The sequence below is a fragment of the Arvicanthis niloticus genome, chromosome 10 (genome assembly GCF_011762505.2).
Source record: "Arvicanthis niloticus isolate mArvNil1 chromosome 10, mArvNil1.pat.X, whole genome shotgun sequence".
Taxonomy (NCBI): domain Eukaryota; kingdom Metazoa; phylum Chordata; class Mammalia; order Rodentia; family Muridae; genus Arvicanthis; species Arvicanthis niloticus.
In genome coordinates this window covers 40977614-41000726 of record NC_047667.1, presented here as the reverse complement: position 1 = coordinate 41000726, position 23113 = coordinate 40977614, and the positions used below count along the sequence as shown (strand labels likewise).

Genomic DNA, 23113 nt, shown 5'->3' with positions numbered 1-23113 from the left:
AACATTCTTGAAATGTCTCTTAGGTGTGATACTGAACAATGCTGTTCTCAGGAGTTTGGGAGACATTCTTGGTTGAGTCACTGATGTATAAAGGCCTTATGGTCTTTCATCTTACTATCCAATCCTTATCAGAATAAGACAGTGTTAGAAAACAATAATTTTAAAGGACAGAGAAACAAAGAATTGATGATAAAAACTAAATACCCGATGAGCTTTCAGAGATGAGAATTCAAAACATCAGAAACTAGATGGTTTAAGTCACAGGTTCTCAACCTGTGGGTCATAACTCCTTTGGGGAGTCAAATGACCCTTTCATAAGGGTTGCATATCAGATAGCCTGCATATAGGATGTTTGTATTATGATTCATAACAGTAGAAAATTTACAGTTATGGACTAGCAATAAAAATAATCTTATGGCTGGGGGTCACCACGACATGAGGACCATACTAAAGGGCCACAGCATTAGAAAGACTGAGAACCACTGGTCTATATGGACTGGATAGCCAGGATATATACATTTTATGAAGGGTACAGGCCAAGTTCAGTGATGTGACTCCTCAGCTGACCGTAGGAGATGTTAGACAGACTTGGAAAGACGTTTCCAATGTGTACACGAGTCTAGTTTGTTCAGGGGGATCTCAGAGAGACTTACCTTCACATTCAGGTCTGCACCAGAATGGAATGGAATCCGGATGGAACACTGCAGAGGCCTCACTGTGTGTTCACATTCTGTTCTTAACCAATCCGTGTCAGGAAAAGCATGGCAACATGAGCAACGCGGGTGAGTCTCTGACAGTGTGCGGACCCAAGGCCTTGACAGAGCAGATACAGCTAACTGCCCACCCTCCACCTTAACAGCAGCTGAGAAGCCATTCAGGGACAGCTCCTGTGACTTTGATGTCGTGCCTGGAGATAGAAGACAAGCCATATTTGATTGGGTTTCTATTTCTGTTATTCAAAGACAAACATTGCCTGGCATCAGTCATGAGGGAAGATGTCAGAGGCCAATACTCAGTGTGCTTTTTTGTTTGTTTGTTTGTTTTAAGACAGGGTTTCTCTAGATAGCTCTAGGTGTCCTGAAACTTACTCTATAGCCCAGGGTGGTCTTGGGCTTAGAGATCCTCCTGTGTCTGTCTCCCTAGTGCTAGGATTAAAGGCATGTTGCACCATGCTTAGCTATTTTGTTTTTAAATTGTAGTATTTATTTATTTATTTATTTAGGATCTTGTGTAATCTTAGCTGACCTCAAACTTGCTATGTAGATGAGGGTGACCTTGAACTTCTGCTTCTTCTGCCTCTACTACCTAGGAGTTGGGATTACAGGCATCCACCATCATGCCTGATTTATGCAAAGCCAGGGATTGAACCCAGGACTTCATGAGTAACAGGCAAGACTGTCACAGCTGGGCTACATCTTAGGCTCTCAGTTTCCTTATGTTTTCAAAATTGCACTTCAATGACATTAATTTTCCTCATCAGATGCTTAACTATATATACTAAAACAAGGGCCTAGCCTGGGTTATTTAGATTGTTCTTTGGCTCTTTTTCACTATAAACCTTGGATGTGACAGAAAATGGCTGGGCTATTGATAAAATGATTACTTCACTATTCATGAAAACTTGACCTCTACAGAGCATAGAGGAGTCCTGGCATAGTGGCTCATACCCATAATCTGAACGCTTGAGAAGCTGAGGCAGGAGAATTATTGTGAGTTTTATTTTTTCATTGCTGTTGTTATTGTTGTTGTTGCTGTTGTTGTCTGTTTGCTCATTTGTTTGTTTGTTTTTGAGCCAGGGTTTCTCTGTGTAGCTCTGGTTGTCCTGCAACTCACTCTGTAGACCAGGCTGGCCTCAAACTCAGAGATTTGCCTGCCTCTGCCTCCCAAGTGCTGGGATTAAAGGCATGAACCACCCCTGGCTGGCTGATTATTATTATTATTTAGGCTATGTAGTAAATTCTAGGCCAGCCTGAGCTAGATCGCAAGACCTTGCTTCAAAAGTCAATCAATCATCAATCTATCAAGCAAGCAAGCAAGCAATAGCTTAGACAGTGAACTGGAACAACCTTAAAGGGATCATCTAGCATCATGCTAGACTGTATGACATTTAACATGTATTTGTTATTTTACAACTTTCATTTATTCTGTGTGTAGCACACACACACACACACACACACACACACACACACACACACACACACACACGTGTTGGTCAGAGGATAACTTGCATGAGTGAGTTCTCTCCTCCCATTGACTCAGGTGATCAGGCTTGGTGGTAAGAGTCGTTACCCACTGAGCCATCTCACCAGCCCATATTTAGCAGTCATATCTTGTGATTCCTTTGAACAAAACAATCATCATACTTGAGCTGAGGAACAAATGACTCACAAGTCCAAGTCAGTATCCAAGGAAGCTGAAACGCTGGGCTCAGACCAACCAAGTGAAATTCTATCGGAATATACATAAATTCCTTTCCCTTGTTTTTGCAAGGCAACAGATTTAAGACAGTGGACATAATCGTGTCATGTGAGACACACACACACCCTACAGACAACCCTGACTCAGGATACACTAATGTTACATGCTTGCAACATAGTTCTTCCAGGCACCACCCTGGGAAGCATTTCTGGTTGCTTTGGTTAATGGGGCAGGTCCAGCCAAAGAGAAGAAGTGGGTAGAAAACAGGCCAGCAAGGGAGATGGAGGTGAGCAGAAGGCTGGGGGCAGGGGAGGGGTTCTGAAAGGCTGGAGTCCTGTCTGGCCTAAGGGAATTTAAATGAATCCTGTTAACAGTGCACTGGGCAGAATGTCCACAAACAGAAGATAAAGACAGTGCACATGAAAACAAAACAAAGAAAAACAACAACACAACAAACCCTCTTGGTTTTTATGTCTTCATTTATAGAATAGTCTGTTGTATAAGGTGGTGAGTTTCCCCACATCTAGGAGTAGATAAGAAAGAGACAATGAAGAGAGTACCCTGGAGGAGGGACACAGGGGTCAGATCTAAAGGTTGCTGTGCATGTCACATCTGTCCATCAGCTTCATTTTCTCCACCAGATACAACCCCATGATGGGCTGTTTTGTTTTCTTTTCTCCATATGCAGAAATCATCTGTTCTACAAACCTTATAATTCTTTTGGAGGATGAAACATTTGCTGATTTTTTCAATACATTTCTTTCTCTCCCGGTAAGCATTCTCAGCCCTGACTCCAAATGTTCCATTAGCATACTTAAGTGTCTGTTTTGTTTTGTTAGTTTCCTTTTCAAATTGAAAACGTTTTCTGTCTTTAGATTTCTTTATTACAGTTATTTTGTGTGTAGGAGGGGCAGCATGCGTATGTGGGAGGAGCATAGTATGTGGGAGGGGCATCGTGACTATGTGGGAGGGGCATAGTGTGTACATGGGGGCATCATGCGTATGTGGGAGGGGCATAGTGCATATGTGGAGGTCAAAATAAAACTTGTAAGAGTCAGTTCTTTCCATCTACTCTATGACACCTAAGGACCAAATTCAGGTCATGAGGTGGATGGATGGCAACTTTACCTATTGAGCCACCTTGACTGCCCTGAAATTTGATTTTAGCAAATAAACAGGAACAAGAACCAACTCTCAAGTCTCCAGGAACTTCCCAATCAAATCATGAATGCGAAACCTGCATTTTGTTTCTAGAACCATACTGTGTCTCAGCCACTGTCTTGGGCCTCCGGAGTTATTTTAAGACATGTTAATTATCCAATTCACTAATACCATTTACATAGTTCACAATAATGTTCTAGAAACAGTAGAATGAAAAAAAGGCTTTCCAGCCAGGGGTTCAGCTAGATATAAATAGAAATGGGTTTAGACCTTCATTTCCTCTCTCCTAAGTCCATGAGAAGGTAAGTATTGCAATGCATTAGTAAATTCATTCTACTGTCATGGGCCTTAGCATTTACACACAAGCAAGACGGCTCCCAGGTCTACACAGGGTCTATCCAAATAAAAAGTAAATCTTGGAATTAAATCATCTTGATGTTCTTGTTCAGGGCAAGCTGATAAAGTGGAAAATACCACTTTAAATTGTAAAATCAGGGAGCCTCTCTTTCCCCATGGCTGCAAAATAACCTTGCTATATGCATGAAGGCTTCATCTGCTTTCTGGACTAGTTCCTTTTCTTTTCTTTTCTTTTTTTTCATTTTTTATTGGATATTTTATTGGATACACTTCAGATGTCATCCCCTTTCCCCATTCCTCCCTTAGAAAACCCCTATCCCATGCCTCCTTTTCCTTTTTGCACTTATACATTTTTAAAATGTTAATCAAAGGCTTTATAAGTTTGGTATTGCTCAATCAGAGGTGTAACCCACTACCCAATCTAGATATATCAACTATCTTTGACTGGTGGAGATACATGAATATCTGCCTCCCTGTCTCCCTCCTCTTTCTCTCTTTCATCACCTAGCTTCTCCTCTCCTTCTTCTCCTCCTCCTCTCCTTACTCCTTCTCTTCCTCTCAGTACTCATCCCACCTTAGCTCCTCCTACATATCACCCTTCCTGTTAAAATGAAACTTTTCTCTCAAAATACAATTAGAGCATAATTATGCCTATTTGTATCAGTGAGGTACAAGATAGTCCTAATACCCAGTCCATCATTTTGTTGACTAACCAGAACCTCTGTCATCTATCCTAACTAAAACATTTAGTTCTGAACCTGGCTTTAGGATGAATGTCAGCTGACGACCATCCACTCAAATCTTTTCTCTCAAGGTAAATAGCCAGGATCGGCTATGAGGCTATAAGTTTTCAACCCCGTCAGAAATCCAGAATGACTGAGTTAACTATAATTGTGGGAAGCACAAAGCATAGCTTCTAAAACTTAGCCAATTTATAGAGACCTCTGAACACCTGGACACTCCCTCTACTACAAAACATTGGAGCATCTGTTCAGCCTGTGAGTTAAGGGACTATAGCAAATTCATGGCTTGGAGTTTATTGTTAGGGTGTTTTCTATGTTTTATTTAGAAATAGCTGAGTGGAGTTAACAGACAACAGTCCAGATTACCTTACATGAATAGTTGGTTTTCAAAACATCAGAAATCCACAGAATTGACGTGACAAACATTTCTGTATTAATGTTCATTTTGATTAGAGACCTGTCTGCTCCTGACAGCTTCCTATATTGAATTCTAAGAAGAAATTGAGCATCTTTGGAGTTACTCCAGTTGTGGTGAGACAGCCACTAGACAAGAATTGCCTCTTTCCTTCTACAGACAAATTACTGTCCAGAAAAGGACACACTTGCAGAATAGTCGACTGATTATATCTGCCTAGACAGAGTAATCAGCCCTTAATAATTCTGCAGCACTAAGGTCTGTCAGATGATCCTGGACTAGTTCCTTTTCTATTGCTATGACAAAACACCATGACTGAGGCAACTTAAGAAAGAAAAGGTTTATTTTGGCTTATGGTTCCAAAGGGATACAAGTTCATGATGGTGGAGCAGAGGCAGCAGAGCAGGGGCAGGCATGATGCCTGGGGCAGAAGCTGAGGACTCACATCTTGAACCACAAATGAGAGAGAGAAAAGGGGAGAGAGGAGCAGGGAGGGAAGGCAGGAGGGAGGGAGGGAGAAGAAGAGGAGAGGGATGAGTACAAGGGAGAGAGGTGGCTTTGAAACCTCAAAGCCTACATTCAATGGCATACTCCTTCAACAAGGCCACCCCATCTAAACCTACCCAAACAATGCCACCAACTGGAGATCAAGTATTCATACACCTGAGTCTATGGAGAATATCATCTTTATTTTTTTGAGATTGTATTTTAATTATAATATTTCTTCCTTTCCTCCATTCAAACACTTTCATATATCTCTGCCCAGCCTCCTTCAAATTCATGGCTTCTTCTTCTTTTTCCTCTCTAATTGCTATTGCATATGTGTATTCATATATCACATGTATCCCTAAATATAACCTGCTCAGTCCATATAATATTACTTGCATGTATATTTTCAGGGCTGACCATTTGGCACTGGACAACCATGGTGTGTGCTCTTCCCCAGGGGTGACTGCCTCTCTCACTCCCAGTGTTACTTGGGTGCCCATAGTTCTCTGTGTGGGTTGAAGCCTCGTGAACTTTTCCCTGTCCAGTTTGGCATATCCATTGTTGTCTGCTTTGATTCAGCTCACATTTAAGCAGTCATGTTGGTGAGATTTTATAAACATGACTTCTGATGTTACACGTAGACACAGGCTCCCAGAAAAGTCTCTGATTCTCTGGCTCTTATAATCTTTCCAACCCCTCTTCCACAGTGTTCCCTGAGCCTTTCATGTGGGGGTGTTTAGTAGATGTATCAATTGGGATGGGACTTATGGGGGATATTCTTATTCAAATTGCCACATTTTTCTTTACAGGTCTTCGGTCAAACACCATTTTATAATGTTGAGAAATCACAATGGAGTTTGTGGCCAGAAATACCTTATGACTTGGTAAGATTCTTAAATGGCAAAGGGCTCAGGGCAGAGGAAAGGGTGAGGGAAATTTATCTGAAGGATCTAGAGATGGGGAGGAAGAAGACGACTAGAGGATGATCGCGGAAGAAGGTGTAAGTCGGGTGAGTAGAAGTACCAATAAGGCAGGGAGACAGTCCACGGTTTTACCCGCCCCTGGACAAGCAGTTGCTGCTGAAGTCTTCCTTTATGTTCTAGTGAGCAGTTAAGAAACTTCTCAGGTCTATTATAACTGTTGGGTAGTAGATGCTTGGGCCACTCTGCTGAGAGGTCTGAGATCACACACCTAAGCAAGAAAGAATCTGAGACTTGTTTGGCAACAGTGTGAGGCAGGAAACGGGCCATAGCTAAGAGCAGATCTGCACTACAGATACAGACCGAGGCCAGATGCCTCTCTTCTCAAAACGTGACTTTCTCTTTCCTTTGGCACCTTATTTCTTTTCCTTATAAATTAATTGCCGGGAGCTAACCTTACTCCGTTTTAAAAGAATAGTTCTAGGTTTTGTTTTTCCTCAGCTATCAACTCCTGAGAAAGCAGATGGCCAATGGTCACTGCACCCTAAGGAAAGTGGTTGCTGTGCCCCGAGCCAGACAAAAACATCGGGGCTGCAAGATATCCACTGTGGCAGAACGCTCAGCTTCTGTGAAATTCCCCCAAACAAGTTATCCCCTTTCCTGCCTGTATAAATTGCCTGAGAAAATACAGCTCGATGGACCTTGATCAGAAAATTTGTCTTGGTCCTGTTCTTTGCATCTCCTGTCCCTTCCATTCTCTTCCCCCTTTCTCTTAGGGTATCCTGTTGAAGCCCCTGCAGGCCAGGGCAATTAATCTTTTCTTTGTTCCTTTTCCATTATGTAGACACTAGATTTTCTTTCTGTGCTCTGCTAATGGTGTGTGTTACTGGAGAGATCACGATGAGCCTTGTCCACAGCAAGAGTTTGTTTCTCTCTGAGTTTTAGAGACCTAAGAGAAGCCATCTTATTGAAATAATTAATTAAATAAGTCTTGGCAGTGGGTCGTTTCACTATCTGTCTTAATGGTTTACATCCTCGAATGAAAGACATACACACATATCTGCCCCAAGACTTATATATAAAAAATATTACTACACCACCTTACTTCAATTGCTAAATTTGGTTTCTCTACTATAGCTCAAAACTTCACTTTTTTTCTTTCTCTGATGGATTCTCTCTCAGGATCCCCACCCCCTTCCTCTAAATGGTGGTGTGTGTGTGTTTTTTCTAAGTGTATTTGTCATAGTTGAAAGAGGAACTTGCTATGTAGCCCAGGCTAGGCTAGAACTCATAATTCTCCTGCTAGGAGCTGACATTAGCAGTATGCACCATCACCCTCAGCTTCTTTGCGTGGTTTTCACATGTGCAATTGACATGGGTTGGGGTCTTATAAGAAATAATTTTGAAAAAGAAGCAAGTTAACTCAATGCTTCTCAGTTTTATAGAATGACACAGATACAACCCAACACCTGTTGCTTTAAGAGTTGGACCTGATATCACCAAGCAAGTTTTGCTCCTGCTGCTGCTGCCTCTTCTTCCTCATCCTCCTCATCCTCTTCTTTCTTTTCTTTTCTCTTCTTTTTTTCCTTCTCCTCTTCTTCTTGGTTAAAAACCAGCTGTTTTCTTAAGAAATTCACTTAGGAATAAGGAAAACCTTCCGAGGACATGTTGGCTATTTAGTTTAGTTTTTTGTGTTTGTGTGTGTGTGTGTGTGTGTGTGTGTGTTATGTGAATTTCATTTCAAACTGAACAACTTTCATTTTTGAGACCTCAGCTCAAGTCTTCACTCCTCATAGGCACTTTGAATCAGCACACTTTCCCATCCAGTCAGATATGCAAACAGAGCACGATTTGATGCCCCTTCCTGGGCTGCATTTCTTAAAGGTTCAGTTCCACTTATCTTTCTGTTATTTTCTTTGAACTCTAGATTGCCAAGTACAAAGGATTATTGACCTGGTTGGAAAAATATCGGTTACCGTTCTTCTGCAAAACAAACTTGTGCTTCTACTACATCCTCTGTCAGGAGCTCATGAGCTTCATTAAATCCCCAGAAGGAGGTGAGCACAGGCACCAGAGTATGTGGCGAACTATGGGAAGCCATACTGTGAAATGACTCAATGCTTCTCAGTTTTATGGGATGACACAGATACAGCCCAACACCTGTTACATTAAGAGGCAACATCACTGCCTCCATATACCCACACACAGATACATGCATACACATAATAGAAAATGATAAAAACTTATCTTTTAAAAATTATAACTCTTTTAGAGAAGGAAGTAAAAACCTGGAGGATAGAGGGACAGGTTGGGAAATGTTACCTTTAGGTATGGCACAACTATTACCATTATGGACTCAGAAGCCTTGGCTACTTGCTCTAGACCTGCACAATACTGAATCTGTCAATAATCAATTATGGATAGAAGAAGGGCTTTCAAGTCCTTACCCCTTATTACTAAACTATTAAATATTGAAAGGTTATGGGAATGGGGGGGGTGGTGTTGTCTTTATTTGTGTTCCCACTGCTGAATTCACCAGTCTTCAATGGATAGCTCTAAATTTGTGGTTACAGAGATGGCCATGGTTAGACTCAGGGGCTTACAAGACAGAACAAGTAGAAACTCAAGAAAGAGATCTACAGAGCAGGGAGGAGCAGGCAGGGGTGAGAGGGAAGTAAAAGCGGATGGAGGTGAGAGTAATCAGTGTGCAGTCTATACACGTGTGACATTGTTAAAATGTAACTTTAATTGATAATAATGATAATCCTTTCAGATGCACATGATTGAAAGGTATACATGATTGAAAGTGAATAGATGGAGCCTCTAGTACCACCATGCTTACAACACGATCCTGAATATTGATAGAGGCTCCAGGTGGCTAGCTTTTTACTGTTTCTTGGATACTGATCTCAGGAGCAGTTGTGAGGACAACTCTGGGCCTGGAGAAATAGTCTGTGACCTTCAAATGTTATTATTGATGTTACCCTGGAGGAATGAGCTTTCCTGGAGCATCCTCAAAAGGACCCCACTGAGACGTGATACAGGAAGCCTTTAGGATCTTGGATGTTATTGAAAAAAAAAATTACAGGAAAACCAGAATACCAAAGATGATTGCAATAATTCAAGAGAAATTAAGACATCAAATGGAGAAGAGATTATGTGGACATAATGGAAATAACCAGTGGGGAGAAAAGTTCAGGTGTGTTCTAGTTCCTCTTGTGAACATAAAAAAGAAAAACACCCTGACAGAGTAAAACCATGTAAAGGAAGGCGCACGGATATGTGCTCAGTGTGCATCTGTTCCTAAGGGTTCACGTCCCAGTTGAGAATGAACACAAACCAGATGAGTGTCCTGAACGTGAAGAGGAACTAGAAATGTAAGGAATGTGGAAATGTCCTCAGTTCTCCCCAGAAATTCATGAAGTATGTGAAGACTCACACTGGAAAAAAACAAAAACAAACTATAGATGCAAACAATGTGGAAACCCCTTCAGAATACATAGTTGTGTTCAAAGTCATCAAATAAACCATGCTAGAGAGAAACCTTCTGTGCATGAGCCATGTAACACTCAACAGAGTGGAAACACACACACACACGCACACACACAATATGTGTGTGTATAACATATATATGTGTGTGTTATGTATACACACACACGCACACACACACAATATGTGTGTGTATAACATATATATGTGTGTGTTATGTATACACACACACACACACACACACACAATATGTGTGTGTATAACATATATATGTGTGTGTTATGTATATACACATACACACACACACACATGTTTTCTTTGCCTGGGCAGGAGCTATGTAACATACAACAGAGTAGGAGCATGTGTGTGTGTGCACACACACACCTGAGTTTAATCACAGAAAACATCTGGGCACACTGGCAAGTGCTTGTAATTCTAGCACACTGGGAAGGTGGAGGCAAGAGACTCTGCTCAGTCTATCCTGCTAAACAAGTTTCAGTCCAGGAAGATCCTGTCTCAAAAAGGAACGGAAGATGGCACCAGATGAATGGCACTGAAGATTGTCTTCTGGCCTCCACAAGCACATGTGTATACACACACACACACACACACACACACACACACACACACACACACACAGGTTGGGGGAGTATCTTAGTTAAGGTTTTATTGCTGTGAAGAGACACCATGACAAAAGCAACTCTTATAAAGGATAAGAAACTGGGGCTGGCTTACACAATCTAGTATCATCATGGGAGCATGGCAGTGTCAAGGCAGGCATGGTGCTGGAGGAGCTGAGAGTTCTTTTTGTCTTCACTCAAAGGAAGCCAGGAGCAGACTGTTTCCTGGCAGCTAGCAGGACAGTCTCAAAGCCCACCCCCACAGTGACACACTTCCAACAAGGCCACACCCACTCCAACAAGCCATACCTCCTAGTAGTGCCAATCCCTGGGGCAAGCGTATTCAAACCACCACCAGAAACAAATAAGATGCTGGACCAAATGAAAGTCTTCATGCATAAGAAGGAAGCTGGACCTCTATACAGCATAGTAGATAAAAACTAACAAAAATCAGAGATCTAAATGTGATATCTAAAACTATAAAACCAGTAGAAAGTACAGGCACCAGGTTTCACATCATTGGGGGTGCAGTGATTTCTTGGCTGTGGCATCAGTGGCAGAGTTAACAACAGAAGAGTGGACTTCATTTTTAAAAAATCTTAAAATTTAGGCTTCAAAAGACATTATCAACGGGGGGGGGGGGCAGGGGAAGGAACAACATAGACCAGAAGAAAATATTTGAAAGCTATATTGTTTGATAGAGGACTGAGATCCATAATATACAATACATATGCTACCACATGAGGAAGAGGCCATGCTATGTGAAATAAGTAATTAGAAAAGAAAAAATACTAGAAGCTCCATTTATATGAAGTGTTAAGAGTCAAAATTCACAAGTGCATTAGTAACTGGCAGGAGCTGGAGGGACAGAGAAGTGAGGAGTTATTATTTAATGTTTGTAGTTTTGATTTTTACACGAAGAAAAACATTTAAGATAAGCGGTGGTTTTAGTTGCAAATTACAAACACATTTAAAGTGATGGAATGTACTCTCAAATAGTTAAACAGTAATTTTTGTTAAATGTATTTTAATACAATAAAAATGGGGAAATGTAATTCAGAACAGGGACACATCTGTTTGATGCCTGTCTCCCCCCAACCACTTCCTACACACAACATCTCACACCACACACCAATAGTTCCCGTCTCTGTGCAAACCCAGTACCCCTGTATCCTTAGTGGCTTACAGACCAGTCTCTCCTTTTATCCTGGACCACATCTCTTCTCTCAGTCCTTGGTCACTCTATTCCAGCCTCACTGACTGCCAGCAGCTCGTCGAGCATGTTAGATACCTTCCCACTGCACTGTTCTGCACTAGCTGTTCCTCAGCCTGGAGTGTTCATCCCAAGACGGCCATAGGTCTCTTCCCATCAGCTTTTCAAAAGCTCATGAAAATCTCATCTCCAGTGAAGGCTATTCTAATAGTCCCCTGTAATCCTGTCCATCCCACTCACCTAGAATTCCCAGCATGCTTTGCTTTGCTCTACCATATTTTAGCAGTTCTTACTACCTTTGGTCTTACTAAATAATGTACTCATCATATATATTTATGGTACATCCCTTTCATGGGAAAATAAATTCCTCCAGGGCAGGGACTTTTGTTTGATACTCCAAGCATCTGGAATAAGGCCTGGCATTTAGTAGCCATGTAATCAATATTTGTTGAATGAAAGGACAAAATTTTTATTTGGGGTTGAATTGGAAACGTCTGACTTACTAGTCAAAAAAAGCTACATTCAGGGGCATCTGTGGAGCCAAATATTGTACCAAGCACTCTGCTATACTCAGCTACCACTTCAATTACCTTTCACACACACACACACACACACACACACACACACACACACACACACACACTACACCCCACGGGGGAAGTAGGGACAGAAATAGGAAAGAGATCCAAATAGATATTAAGGACAGTGTCATTATCAGGTGTGAACTATAGCAGGGGAGAAGGTGTTTTTGATCTGTGGATTATATGCATGCATGTAGCTCCTGCAATGTCCCTGATATGTGTTACCAGATGGTCCAGTGACTAGTTTGAAAAACATCAGAGTCAGGACCCCCACCCCTCCCCATTTATCTAACTGACTTGTCTTGAATGAATGGGGCTCTGGTTATATGCAAGACTAAGAGAAGGGCGAGAGGAAGCATTTACACTCCCTCTCTTGTTGACTTTTCCTGGCAGCCAAGATGATGAGATGGGAAATGGCAGATCAGTGGCTTCTGGAAAAATGTATCGCTGGGGTCAGAGGGATGTGGCGGTTCTGCTCCTACCTCAAGGGCAGTGCAGGTGGGTTTCTGAAATTGTTCCCCAAATCTGAAAGCTCTCAATATTTTCAGGGTATCTGAATCCCAGATGGCAGTCGTGTGTGTCTATCGAAAATCTAGGCTATATTCAATGGTGCAGTTTGGGTTCAAGCCTTGGGAAACCAGGATCCATGAGATTAGTTACAGTAAAAAACAATCCAAGTCCCTTTCATTGATTCATGTGACAGCATTTGCTAAGCACTAAGCATCTCTAAGTGTCAGCCACTGTGCTAATCAGATAGAATGCAAAGATGCACCATAAGCTCCTGATTCTTAAAGCTTCCTCTATGGTAGGGAGGCGGACGTGAAGCCTATGGTAAGGGTGGGAAGCACTACTTCCTGATGTATTGGTTCCGGTAGTATTAGGGTCCTGGGAGGCTAGCAGCTGGCCCAGGATGACACTCAAGCCCAGCACATTAGGTTTCATTCAGTGACAGGTCCTAGTTTTAAGGATGAAGTCTAGGGTCTCTTGGGGAGCAGCAAAGGAGAATGAGACAGGCTACGCATTTCAGTTTACTATTTGGGTTGCTGGAGTTATTAAATAGGGAACATAGTCTTTGGCACCTTTGGGCTGGAGCCCATCGCCAGACAGGTCAGAACTCATGATCTAGGAAATATTCTTTTCCCCAAGGTCTTTCTCCCCACTTGATTCTTTTCTTTTTCTTTTCCTTTTCTTTTTTCTTTTCTTTTCTTTTTTTTTTTTTTTTTTTTTTTTTTTTTTTTTTACAACACACAATATCCCATGGTTTGTTCTGTCATAATCTCTCCTAAAATGATTTTGTGTTTTGTTTAAAGCAAAAGCAAAGAAAGACACAAAGGACCCTTTCCCATTAAGTCCCCTCTCCCTATGCTTCCCATTCTCACACACTGGGGACTTTCTGGAGATGCAGTCTTAACTGGAAGTTGTCTATCGATGATGTTTGGTGCAGCAGAGAATGCCTTGGGAGAAGCAGCTGCACCAAGATGTCATCCACCAAAGGGGCGAAATGAGCGTGCAGCTCTCTCCTGTCTGACCTGTAGGTGAAGAGTTGCTGGATTTCTGGATCCTTGCTGAGAAGATTCTGAGCATAGATGAGACAGACGAGTTTTTGAAAGACTACTACCTCTCCCTCCTGCTTGTGCTCAAGGCCACCCACCTGCAGGAAGGTTCCAGAGTGGTGACTCTCTGCAACGTGGACATCAGTAAGAATTGTAGCGCATATGTGAAATGGAATTTTTGTGGGATGTAACCAACAACTCCATCTGGTAGCTGGTAACCCCCCATCTTTTGCTTTTCATGCTGTTACCTTCCCCATCAGCACACTGTCAGGGATGCAAGTGGAAATCATAACCTATAAAACAGAGAAAAGTTGAAGGACACCAGCCATGTTTAGGATGGTACTTATGTTTTTCTGAGATAGTGTTGACCAGCGCAGGTTGGCTAGAAGGAGAGAATAAGAAATGGGGCACCGGGCAGTGGTGGTGCACACCTTTAATTCCAGCACTTGGGAGGCAGAGGCAGGAGGATTTCTGAGTTCGAGGCCAGCCTGGTCTACAGAGTGAGTTCCAAGACAGCCAGGACTACACACAGAAACCCTGTCTCGAAAAACCAAAAAAAAAAAAAAAAAAAAAAAAAAAAAAGAAAGAAAGAAAGAAATGGGGCAAGATAGCTGGGGAATTACAGTATCTTTTGAGTCTGCATAACTTTGTTATGTTTTGATGTAAATGAGATTCTCTAGAGCAAGCAGCGGATGGGCCCAAGGCCGTACGTGCAACCTTTGCAAGCAAAGAATGTTTTTGATTTTGAAAGAGTTGAACAGAAATTATTTGTGGTTTACAGGGCTTAAAATAGTTACTGTTTGGTCTACTAAGTCAGTGTCTAAATTCTTTCTCTGCACTATCGAGTTTGTCCTTGTTAGTGTAATTAAAAAGTGAAGAGGCACACTAAACCCAATACCACTGTATTCCAGAAGATACACTGTTTGAGCTATTCTTCTCATTTCTAACAATAATTAAGAATCGATGACATTATGTGGGTGTGGGTGCATGTGCCTGTAATCTCAGCACTTGGGTGGTAGAGTCATAAGGTTCAGGAATTTAAGGGCATCTTGGCTATATAGTAAGAGTAGCCCAGGTTGTATGAGGCCCTTTAAAAAAATTGATGAGATTAAATCCATGTCTAGCAATGGTTGGCTATTATTTGAAGGATTTGATTCCTTGGAATTATCCATTACAAATGCTTCGGTTATTTTTTTAGAATCATGAGTCCCATTCACTTGTGTATAATCTCGTTTTTATCACATTTTCTCGCATCTTTTGCTTTTGTTTACAATACATTCTAAAATATGTTCAAGAAATCCCACAAAATGTGTTGTCTCTACAGGGAAGAAAACAGTAATGAGAGAAAAGCAGCTACTGTCTAAGTAGACATCAGAGGCCTGTGTTTTATCTGTTCCTATCCCCAGGATTTCACCCAGAACTAGCAATGTGCTATACACAAAGACATTCAGAAAACCTCCCAGTCCCCTCGTGCCATCTCGGCCTTCGATACTACGTTCTCACCCTTTATCTCTCTCTATTCCTTCAGAGTCCCTCCTGAACCTCTCCATCTGGCATCCCAACCAGTCTACCACCAGGAGGGAGATCCTAAGCCACATGCAGAAAGTGGCTCTATTCAAAATCCAGAGCTACTGGCTCCCCAACTTCTACACCCATGCCAAGATGACAATGGCCAACGAGGAAGCATGCCATGGTCTGATGCAGGAATATGAGACTCGGCTGTACAGTGTTTGCTGCACGCATGCAGGAGGGCTTCCTCTAAATATGAGCATCAAGAAATCCCACCGCTCCCAAAAGAAGTACTCAAGCAAGAAGACCAAGAAAAAGATGTGGCATTTGAATGATCCTATCTTATGGCCTCTGGAAACAGACTTCAAGCCAGAAGTTTCCACGAAGGCCCAAGAAGAACTAAGTCTTCCAGAAAGGGTAGTTTTACAAAAGCCTTCTATGGAAGAAGATTCTTCAAAGGAGACAATAATCCATTTCCTGAGCAAGGATTTGAAGAATGCCAAGAAACCCATTGTGAAGAAGAAATCCAAAATCCAACTCCACATGGAGGGCCTTCTTGAGACAACGTTCTCTAACCACCTGAGATCGTCCACTCCCATTATTAACCATGCTGCTCCATTGGTAGTCAAGAAGTCTCTCAAGCGAAGCCTCTCCTTTGGTTACACTCACTGGGCCCTGTGTGCTGATGCCTGTGCAGGGAGTCCCTTCCGGTATCACCTGAAGAAGATGAATTTGAAGGTGGAGGTCCAACTCCTGGACCTTTGGCAGGACTTGCAGCATTTCGTCAGTGTTCTGATGAATAATAGACAGAACGGGAATGCACTCTTTCGTCACGTCCTCGGTAACAGAATCTGTGAGCTCTATCTGAATGAGCAGATTGGGCCACCTTTACCACTCAAACCTCAGACCCTTCAGGGCCTGAAGAAGCTTCTGCCATCTGGGGATGTGAACCCCTGGATCCCCAAAGCCCAGAGGGAGATCTGCAAGGTAGGCCATGTCTCAAAGACATGACCAAGGCAACTATTATAGGGACAACATTTAATTGGGGCTGGCTTACAAGTTCAGAGGTTCAGTCTATTATCATCAAGGCAGAAACATGGCAGCATCCAGGCAGGCATGGTTCAGGAGGAGCTAAGAATTCTACATCTTCCTCTAAAGGCTGCTAATGGAAGACTGGCTTCCAGGCAGCTAGAATGAGGGTGTTAAAGCCCACACCCACAGTGACACACCTACTTCAACAAGCCATACCTCCAAATAGTGCAATTCCCTGGGCCAAGCATATTCAAACCATGACATTTCTGTTTCAGTAATAAAATACCTAGACTGACGGCAGTATAGGAGGGCAGTGTTCATTTGGCTTGCAGTTTTAGGTTGCAGTTCATTATTTCAGGAGAGTCAAAGCAGGGACTTAAAGCCTCACATCCACAGTCGAGAGCTAGAGAGAACAAATGTACCGTGGTGCCTGCTTGCTTTCAGGAGCTTTATTCACTTACAGTTAGCCCAGAAGATCCCACTCCCAGAACTTATTCTTTGACCAGACCCAGAGCTCGCAGAAAGAACTACTCTCGATAGCCAGCTATTTCACTGTACCCCATCTCCATATCCCAAGGCTGAAATTACAGGTCACCTGCCACATGTTCCTGTCATTTGTGTGGACCTTTGAGATCCAGATGCTGCTCCTCTTGATTGCAGCAGCAAGCTTTGTAACCACTGAACCATTTCCCTATCCTTCTTGTCTTAGTTAGGGTTTCAATCGCTGTGAAGAAACACCACGACCAAGGCAACTATTATAAGGACAACATTTAATCTGGGTTGGCTTACAGGTTTCAGAGATGTAGTTCATTATTATCATGACAGGAAGTATGGCAGCATGCAGGCAGGCATGGTGTTGGAGGACCTGAGAGTTCTACATCTTGATCTGACTGCAGCCAGGAGAAAACTAGCTCTCAGGCAGCTAGGAGGAAGGTCTTTCAAAGCCCACCCCTACAGTGACACACTTCCTCTAACAAGGCCACACCTCTTAATAGTGCCACTACCTGGGCCAAGGGTATTCAAACCACCACACTCCTTTAAGAAGTTCACTAGTTTTTTTCAAAAACACCATTGGCACCTCATTGTAAAATAAGGCCTACATCACTGAGCCAGTCATTGAATCCCCTCATAGAGAGTGCTAACCCATTGCCTCTGCTTCATCTCTTGCCATACCTCCATCTCCCTGGGTCGTCTTCAGAAGAGAAATATTTCAGACATTACCCATTATCTTCCAACAACCCCTTTCTCCCCTCCATGCCTTTGCCTAGGCACCTCCTACTGCCTGGGGTGCCCTCTCCTCGGCTTTCCTCTGGCAAACTCCTGCTTACCATGGAAGGTGCAAACTTGAGTTTGCATTTTCTTTTTCTTTTCTTTTCAGGATTTTTGTTTGTTTGGTTGGTTTTTCTTTTTCTTTGTATAGAATAGAGTTTATTCAGGGCATAGGGAGGGGAGTTGAGAGGGTAGTAGAGACAGAGAAAGGCAGACACAGAGAGCAGAGAAGTGGAGGAGTAGAGGCCAGCCATGACCACATGGACTGGGAGGGGATAGGGGAATGGGGAGAGAGGGGGGAAGGGATGAGAGGACAGAGTGAGAGCAAGAGAGCTACATTTTCTTGTCTTTAGAAACTCCTCTTGGGTTTTCCTAACTCAATCAGACACAACAGTTTTCTCCTCTCTCTTCTCAGAGAACTTTTATCTTCATGTCTATTACACACACACCACATGAAGCAAATGCCGCTCGCCCTTGTCCTGGGAGCTGAGCACCTTGGACAAGTCTGGGACCAGCAATTTATACAATGCCTGGCACATGGGAGGCACATAGAAATATTTGTCAAGTAAAGAAAGAATGTGGGTAAATAAATTCAGATTAGATTTGGCTTGCCCTAATGTGTGAAACAGCACTTAAAATTGGGAGAGGCTTCCAGTGAGAGGTGTGAGAGCAGAGTTGCTTGGTTGTTAAAGCCATTTTGAGAATAGAAGACACAGTTTTGGGAAGACACAGGGGCTCTGAGTTACTTAGCCCTTTCAACACATATGTATTAGCATTTTCTGATGCCTACAGAGAGGCTATGAAAGCTGCTATATTTTATAAAAAATGAAGGACTACCCACTATACGTTGTGGTTGATGTTTGCCGCCTCACTAGGTCTCCCACTGTGAGAAGCCTCTGCAGTCTACACTACTGTATTGGGGTGACCACAGCTGAAAGGAAGCAGCCAGCTGAGGGGCCCCTGTCTCATAATGTTCCCTCTGTGCTTGGATTTCAGGTGCTCAGCCCCTGGTATGATGAATTCCTGACAGAAGAGGACTACTGGTTTCTCATTTTCACAGTAGGAGGGACTTTGGGTTGTGGAAGATTCGGGAGGGAAGGGGAGATACTTCTGCTTTAGAGGCTTAGAGTAAATGAAATTAAGACTTCTTCCTGGGACAACCGGAGCTGGACATGATCCCTGGTGCTCTTAAAAATATAATCCTCAAGGGTTGGAGGACTGGCTCAGAGGGTTAGAGTGTTTGCTGTACTTCCAGAGAGTTCAAGTTCCCCAAACTCACTTTGGATGGCCCATAACTGTGTGTAGTTCCAGCTTCAAAGTTTCCAATGCCTTCTTCCGGCCTCTGCACACACACATGCACACATACATGCACACACACATATACACACACAGAAGTGGGAAGGAGAGAAATATTATATATATATATATATATATATATATATATATATATATATATATATATATATCATATTGTCAAATAATATATATATCTCAAGGAAAAAGACTCAATACATATCTAACTCTAAGGAAGTTGTATTCATGTAGAATTATGAGAGAAAATGATTTAGATTGGGGGCAGGGGCATGGCATATAATGGAGCAACAGCTCTAAAGACTATCTGGCAAGGTCTATGTGACCAGGATACATGGAAGATTGAGTTTCCACAAATCTCTTGCTCCTGGCTGATTCCTGCAACCATTATTGTCTCTCCTACTCCTAACTTCTCCCAGACTCAAACACGGTTCATCAAATCGCGGTGGCATAAAAGAGAAGCCATAAATAAAGAAGAACACATCCTTCTTTATAAGAGGCTTCAGGAATCTCTGGTGCTAAGCCAGGCCTTGACTAACATGCAAGAAATAGATTCTATGCAGTGGCAAAAAGTGGCTACGGAGAACCTGCAGCAGGGAGGGTCTCTCCAGGTAGAACTGACGACTCCAGTGTTCCTACAAGGTAAGGGCAGTCAGTCACCTTTTTACTTTAGATCATGACATTTAGGGAAGTAGAAAATACAAAACTTATTTTTATCAGCAATTATATATTATGAATCAGTACTGTACATTGCAAAGATGACCTCACTTGCTCTTTAAAATAACACATCAAATAAGCTTCAAATAACCAATAACCAAGGCTCAGATGATGTCACCCTCCAAGGTCACCCTGGAAATGACCATCAGGAACTGAACCCAGGCAAACTGACCGCTACTGGCTCTGGAAGCCCAGGCACTGAGCTTGGAAAACATCAGCCTACCAAAGCATCACCACAGTTAGCACTGGGAACTCCATATCATGCATCTGATGTTCCCCAGGGTCAGGTCCAGGGAGCAGTCTCTAATGTTGCCTCAGGTTTCCTTGCAGACTCCCATGTGGCCATACTACATGATCTGGCCACATGAACCCTACACAAGCAGATACACTTCTAAACCCAAGAACTCTACACCCATGGGACGAGATGCTGCCTTCTGCTTCTGCTTCTGCTGTCCAGAATGTACCACTTCCCTTGCTGTTGTAGCCTTACTGCTGCACCACACTGTGACTATGACCTATTCCCCGGTTCACCGCATGTTACTAGAATTAATATATGGCTGCTTCTAGAAAAAGAAAAGAAACCCCACCTCCAGAGATGAAGGATTTGCAATTATCAGTGGTATCTTTGAGGCATGAGTCACTCCACAGCAGGCAGTAAGGGGAAAGGTTCACATCAAAAGCTACAAGCTTTGCACATGCTCTACAGCAGAAATGGATGCTATGGCAAAGGGAAAGAAGGGAATATGAGGCTTAAAACAGTGAAGCCAGAAGCACTGAGGATGGGAGACAAAGACACTTACAGTGGGGTATGAGATGGCCAATGACCTGATAAGGGGTGAATGGCTAGTGATGGGAGACAGACTGACTAGCTTCCAAGAGACCTTTTCTCATTGGGAGACTGATGCCAGGCACTGTTGCTTATTACACAGCCATGATTTTAACACACTGATTGTAATGGATCTGATTGCAACAGACTAAGCTGTAAGGGTAGATTCTAAGGAACCTGTTCCCATCTCAAGAAGAGACCCCAGAGCATTCTATACACAAAGAGATTACCATTGGCCTCACCAGCCAGTAACTAATGCCCAGTAGACAACCAGGGTCAACAGGCTGTAATGAAGCCAGAGATCTCAGTATAATCAATAGCAAGACACCTTCAAAGTCAGAGGTAGTAATTGCTCTTGCTTCAAGTTTTTGATAAACATAGCAAATAATTTGTTAAGACCATCCTTGTTTGGGGCTTTGACTTTTTTGTGAGCTCATCTCAGAACTAGCTGATCATATACCAGGATGGTATAGGACTTTTGAGACGGCTGGGACTTGGCCAAGTGACCAACAGCTAGCAGATAACCAAGGTCAATACCTAAAAAAGCCAGAGTCAGTGATGGATAAGAAAGGCTTCAACCCTCCATCTCTAACTGAATGAGAGGCCGTGGCCTAGGTGTAACCAGCTCCCTGGTTGGGGCAGGAGCATGTATATGCTTAGAGCATGTGGGCCTTCTACTGGCTCAAGCTACGATCGCCCAGAGAACTTAACAATCTCAATAGGAACTACCTCAGCCTTCATTTGGTTTCTATTATTGCCCAACAAAAGCTTTGGACAAAAAAAAAACAAAAACAAAACAAAACAAAACAAAACAAAAAAAAAAAACCTAATAGTTTCTCCCATGCTTGAAGACCTCTTTCTAGTGTGTCTGCATCTGCCCTGCCTCTTGGGGAGGCGGGTCTTGGGGAGTTTGTGCTTACCCCACACTGCCACTGGGGCAGGGTGCTGGGCTGTAGGGAAGCATATAGACACGGCTCAGGGGGTGGGGAAAGGGCAGTTTGAGATGTGGGAACACCAGTTCAGGGGTCCTGGGACTTCAATGAGGCCAGGGCCATAGGGTTCTCTGACTCTTGGTCATCAAGGCACTTCTGAGAGTCGCAAAAGAGCAGAGAACAGAGTCCAGGCCCCACAGGCTGGAGATAGTGTCTAGCCTGGGGCAGGGGGCGCCTGGTGGTGGGGTGGAGGAGGGGAGCTTCTGCTTGTCCTATCGGTGACTATCCTTAGCTTTGTGGAGGTAGGCTGGGAGCACAGAGAGGCCTGCTACAAGAGATTTAGCTGCAGCTCTGTAGGCGAATGCCTTCTGCACATTCCCCATGTAGGTGGTAGATGAAAGAGACAGTCCATGGTCCTAAACTTTTTATTGACTGTTCATGGCAGACAATGGATGCATACCTAACCATACCCACTTCTCAGGGTGGACCTGAGATTAAGTACCTTTTGCAGGGAGGGTTGTCTGGGAAGTGAAGCTTATTGGCTAAGCCCTCCTCATTAGTATGGAGAACTCTGTTCTGCACCTATGTGACCACAGGTCATGTTTTCTTATGTGAAGAGTGTGATGAGTGTTCCAGGCCAGGAATCTGGCAGCGAGCAGGGAGTCACCTAAGTCTCAAGTGTGTGCCCACTGAGTCTCTGGGTCTTAACCTGCTCTACCCACCAAGCTTCCTGGCATGGTTCTACTGTCCAACACTCCCCCATTCTTGAGGATCTTTTCTCACTCTTAGAAGTTCTGCTCACTCTTTTTCAATGCTTTATTTTCTTTTAATAATCCTTAATAACACCTTATCCTAACCAAGTGGTAGTGGTGCACACCTTCAATCCCAGAACTCAGGAGGCAGGGCAGACAGATCTCTGAGTTCGAGGCCAGCCTAGTCTATGGAGTAAGTTCCAGGACAGAGAAACCCTGTCTCAAAAAGCCTTATTCTCTTGTTCTTGTTCTTGTTCTTGTTCTTGTTCTTGTTCTTGTTCTTGTTCTTGTTCTTGTTCTTGTTCTTGTTCTTGTTCTTGTTCTTGTTCTTGTTCTTCTTGTTCTTGTTCTTGTTCTTGTTCTTGTTCTTGTTCTTGTTCTTTTTGTTCTTGTTCTTGTTCTTGTTGTTGTTGTTGTTGTTGTTGTTGTTGTTGTTGTTGTTGTTCTTCTTCTTCTTCTTCTTCTTCTTCTTCTTCTTCTTCTTCTTCCTCTTCCTCCTCCTCTTCCTCTTCCTCTTTCTCTTCTTCTTCTTCTTCTCAAAGTCTGTGTCATTAGCGTTCATTGGCATGAAACAATGAGCCATTAAATCAGGTTGATCTTGGATGACTGTTCAGTACCAAGCATCTTATGTCCTTGGATCATCCAAAACTGGACCATGTCCTGTCATCCTACAACACCCTGGTCAGCTGCTAGTTCTGAAACTACAAAAAGTCAAAGCCCCAAATAAAGAAAATCCTAATATCATTTGCCACGTATGTAAAAAAAATTAAAGCAATAGCAGAATTTTTGATATTCACTTGCATCTC

General features: G+C 42.8%; 1 protein-coding gene across 3 annotated transcripts in view; it reads left to right on the top strand.

Annotated features, from left to right (window-relative positions):
* The first annotated feature begins 682 nt into the window (after nt 1-682).
* Nucleotides 683-23113, top strand: part of Rgsl1 (regulator of G protein signaling like 1) — a 59749-nt gene continuing 37318 nt past the window's right edge. For 2 of the 3 annotated variants that reach the window (XR_013112876.1, XM_034513482.2), the window contains exons 1-9: nt 683-782; nt 3107-3189; nt 6393-6467; nt 8431-8560; nt 12800-12904; nt 13942-14103; nt 15488-16455; nt 18766-18828; nt 19500-19722. Coding sequence is in view for 1 of the 3 variants with exons in the window: in XM_034513482.2 (XP_034369373.2) it covers nt 683-782; nt 3107-3189; nt 6393-6467; nt 8431-8560; nt 12800-12904; nt 13942-14103; nt 15488-16455; nt 18766-18828; nt 19500-19722 (1909 nt within the window). In the remaining 2 variants the exon portion in view is untranslated. Of the gene's footprint in view, nt 783-1308; nt 1390-3106; nt 3190-6392; nt 6468-8430; nt 8561-12799; nt 12905-13941; nt 14104-15487; nt 16456-18765; nt 18829-19499; nt 19723-23113 lie in introns of those variants that run through there. The other variant, XR_013112877.1, reaches the window with a different exon arrangement.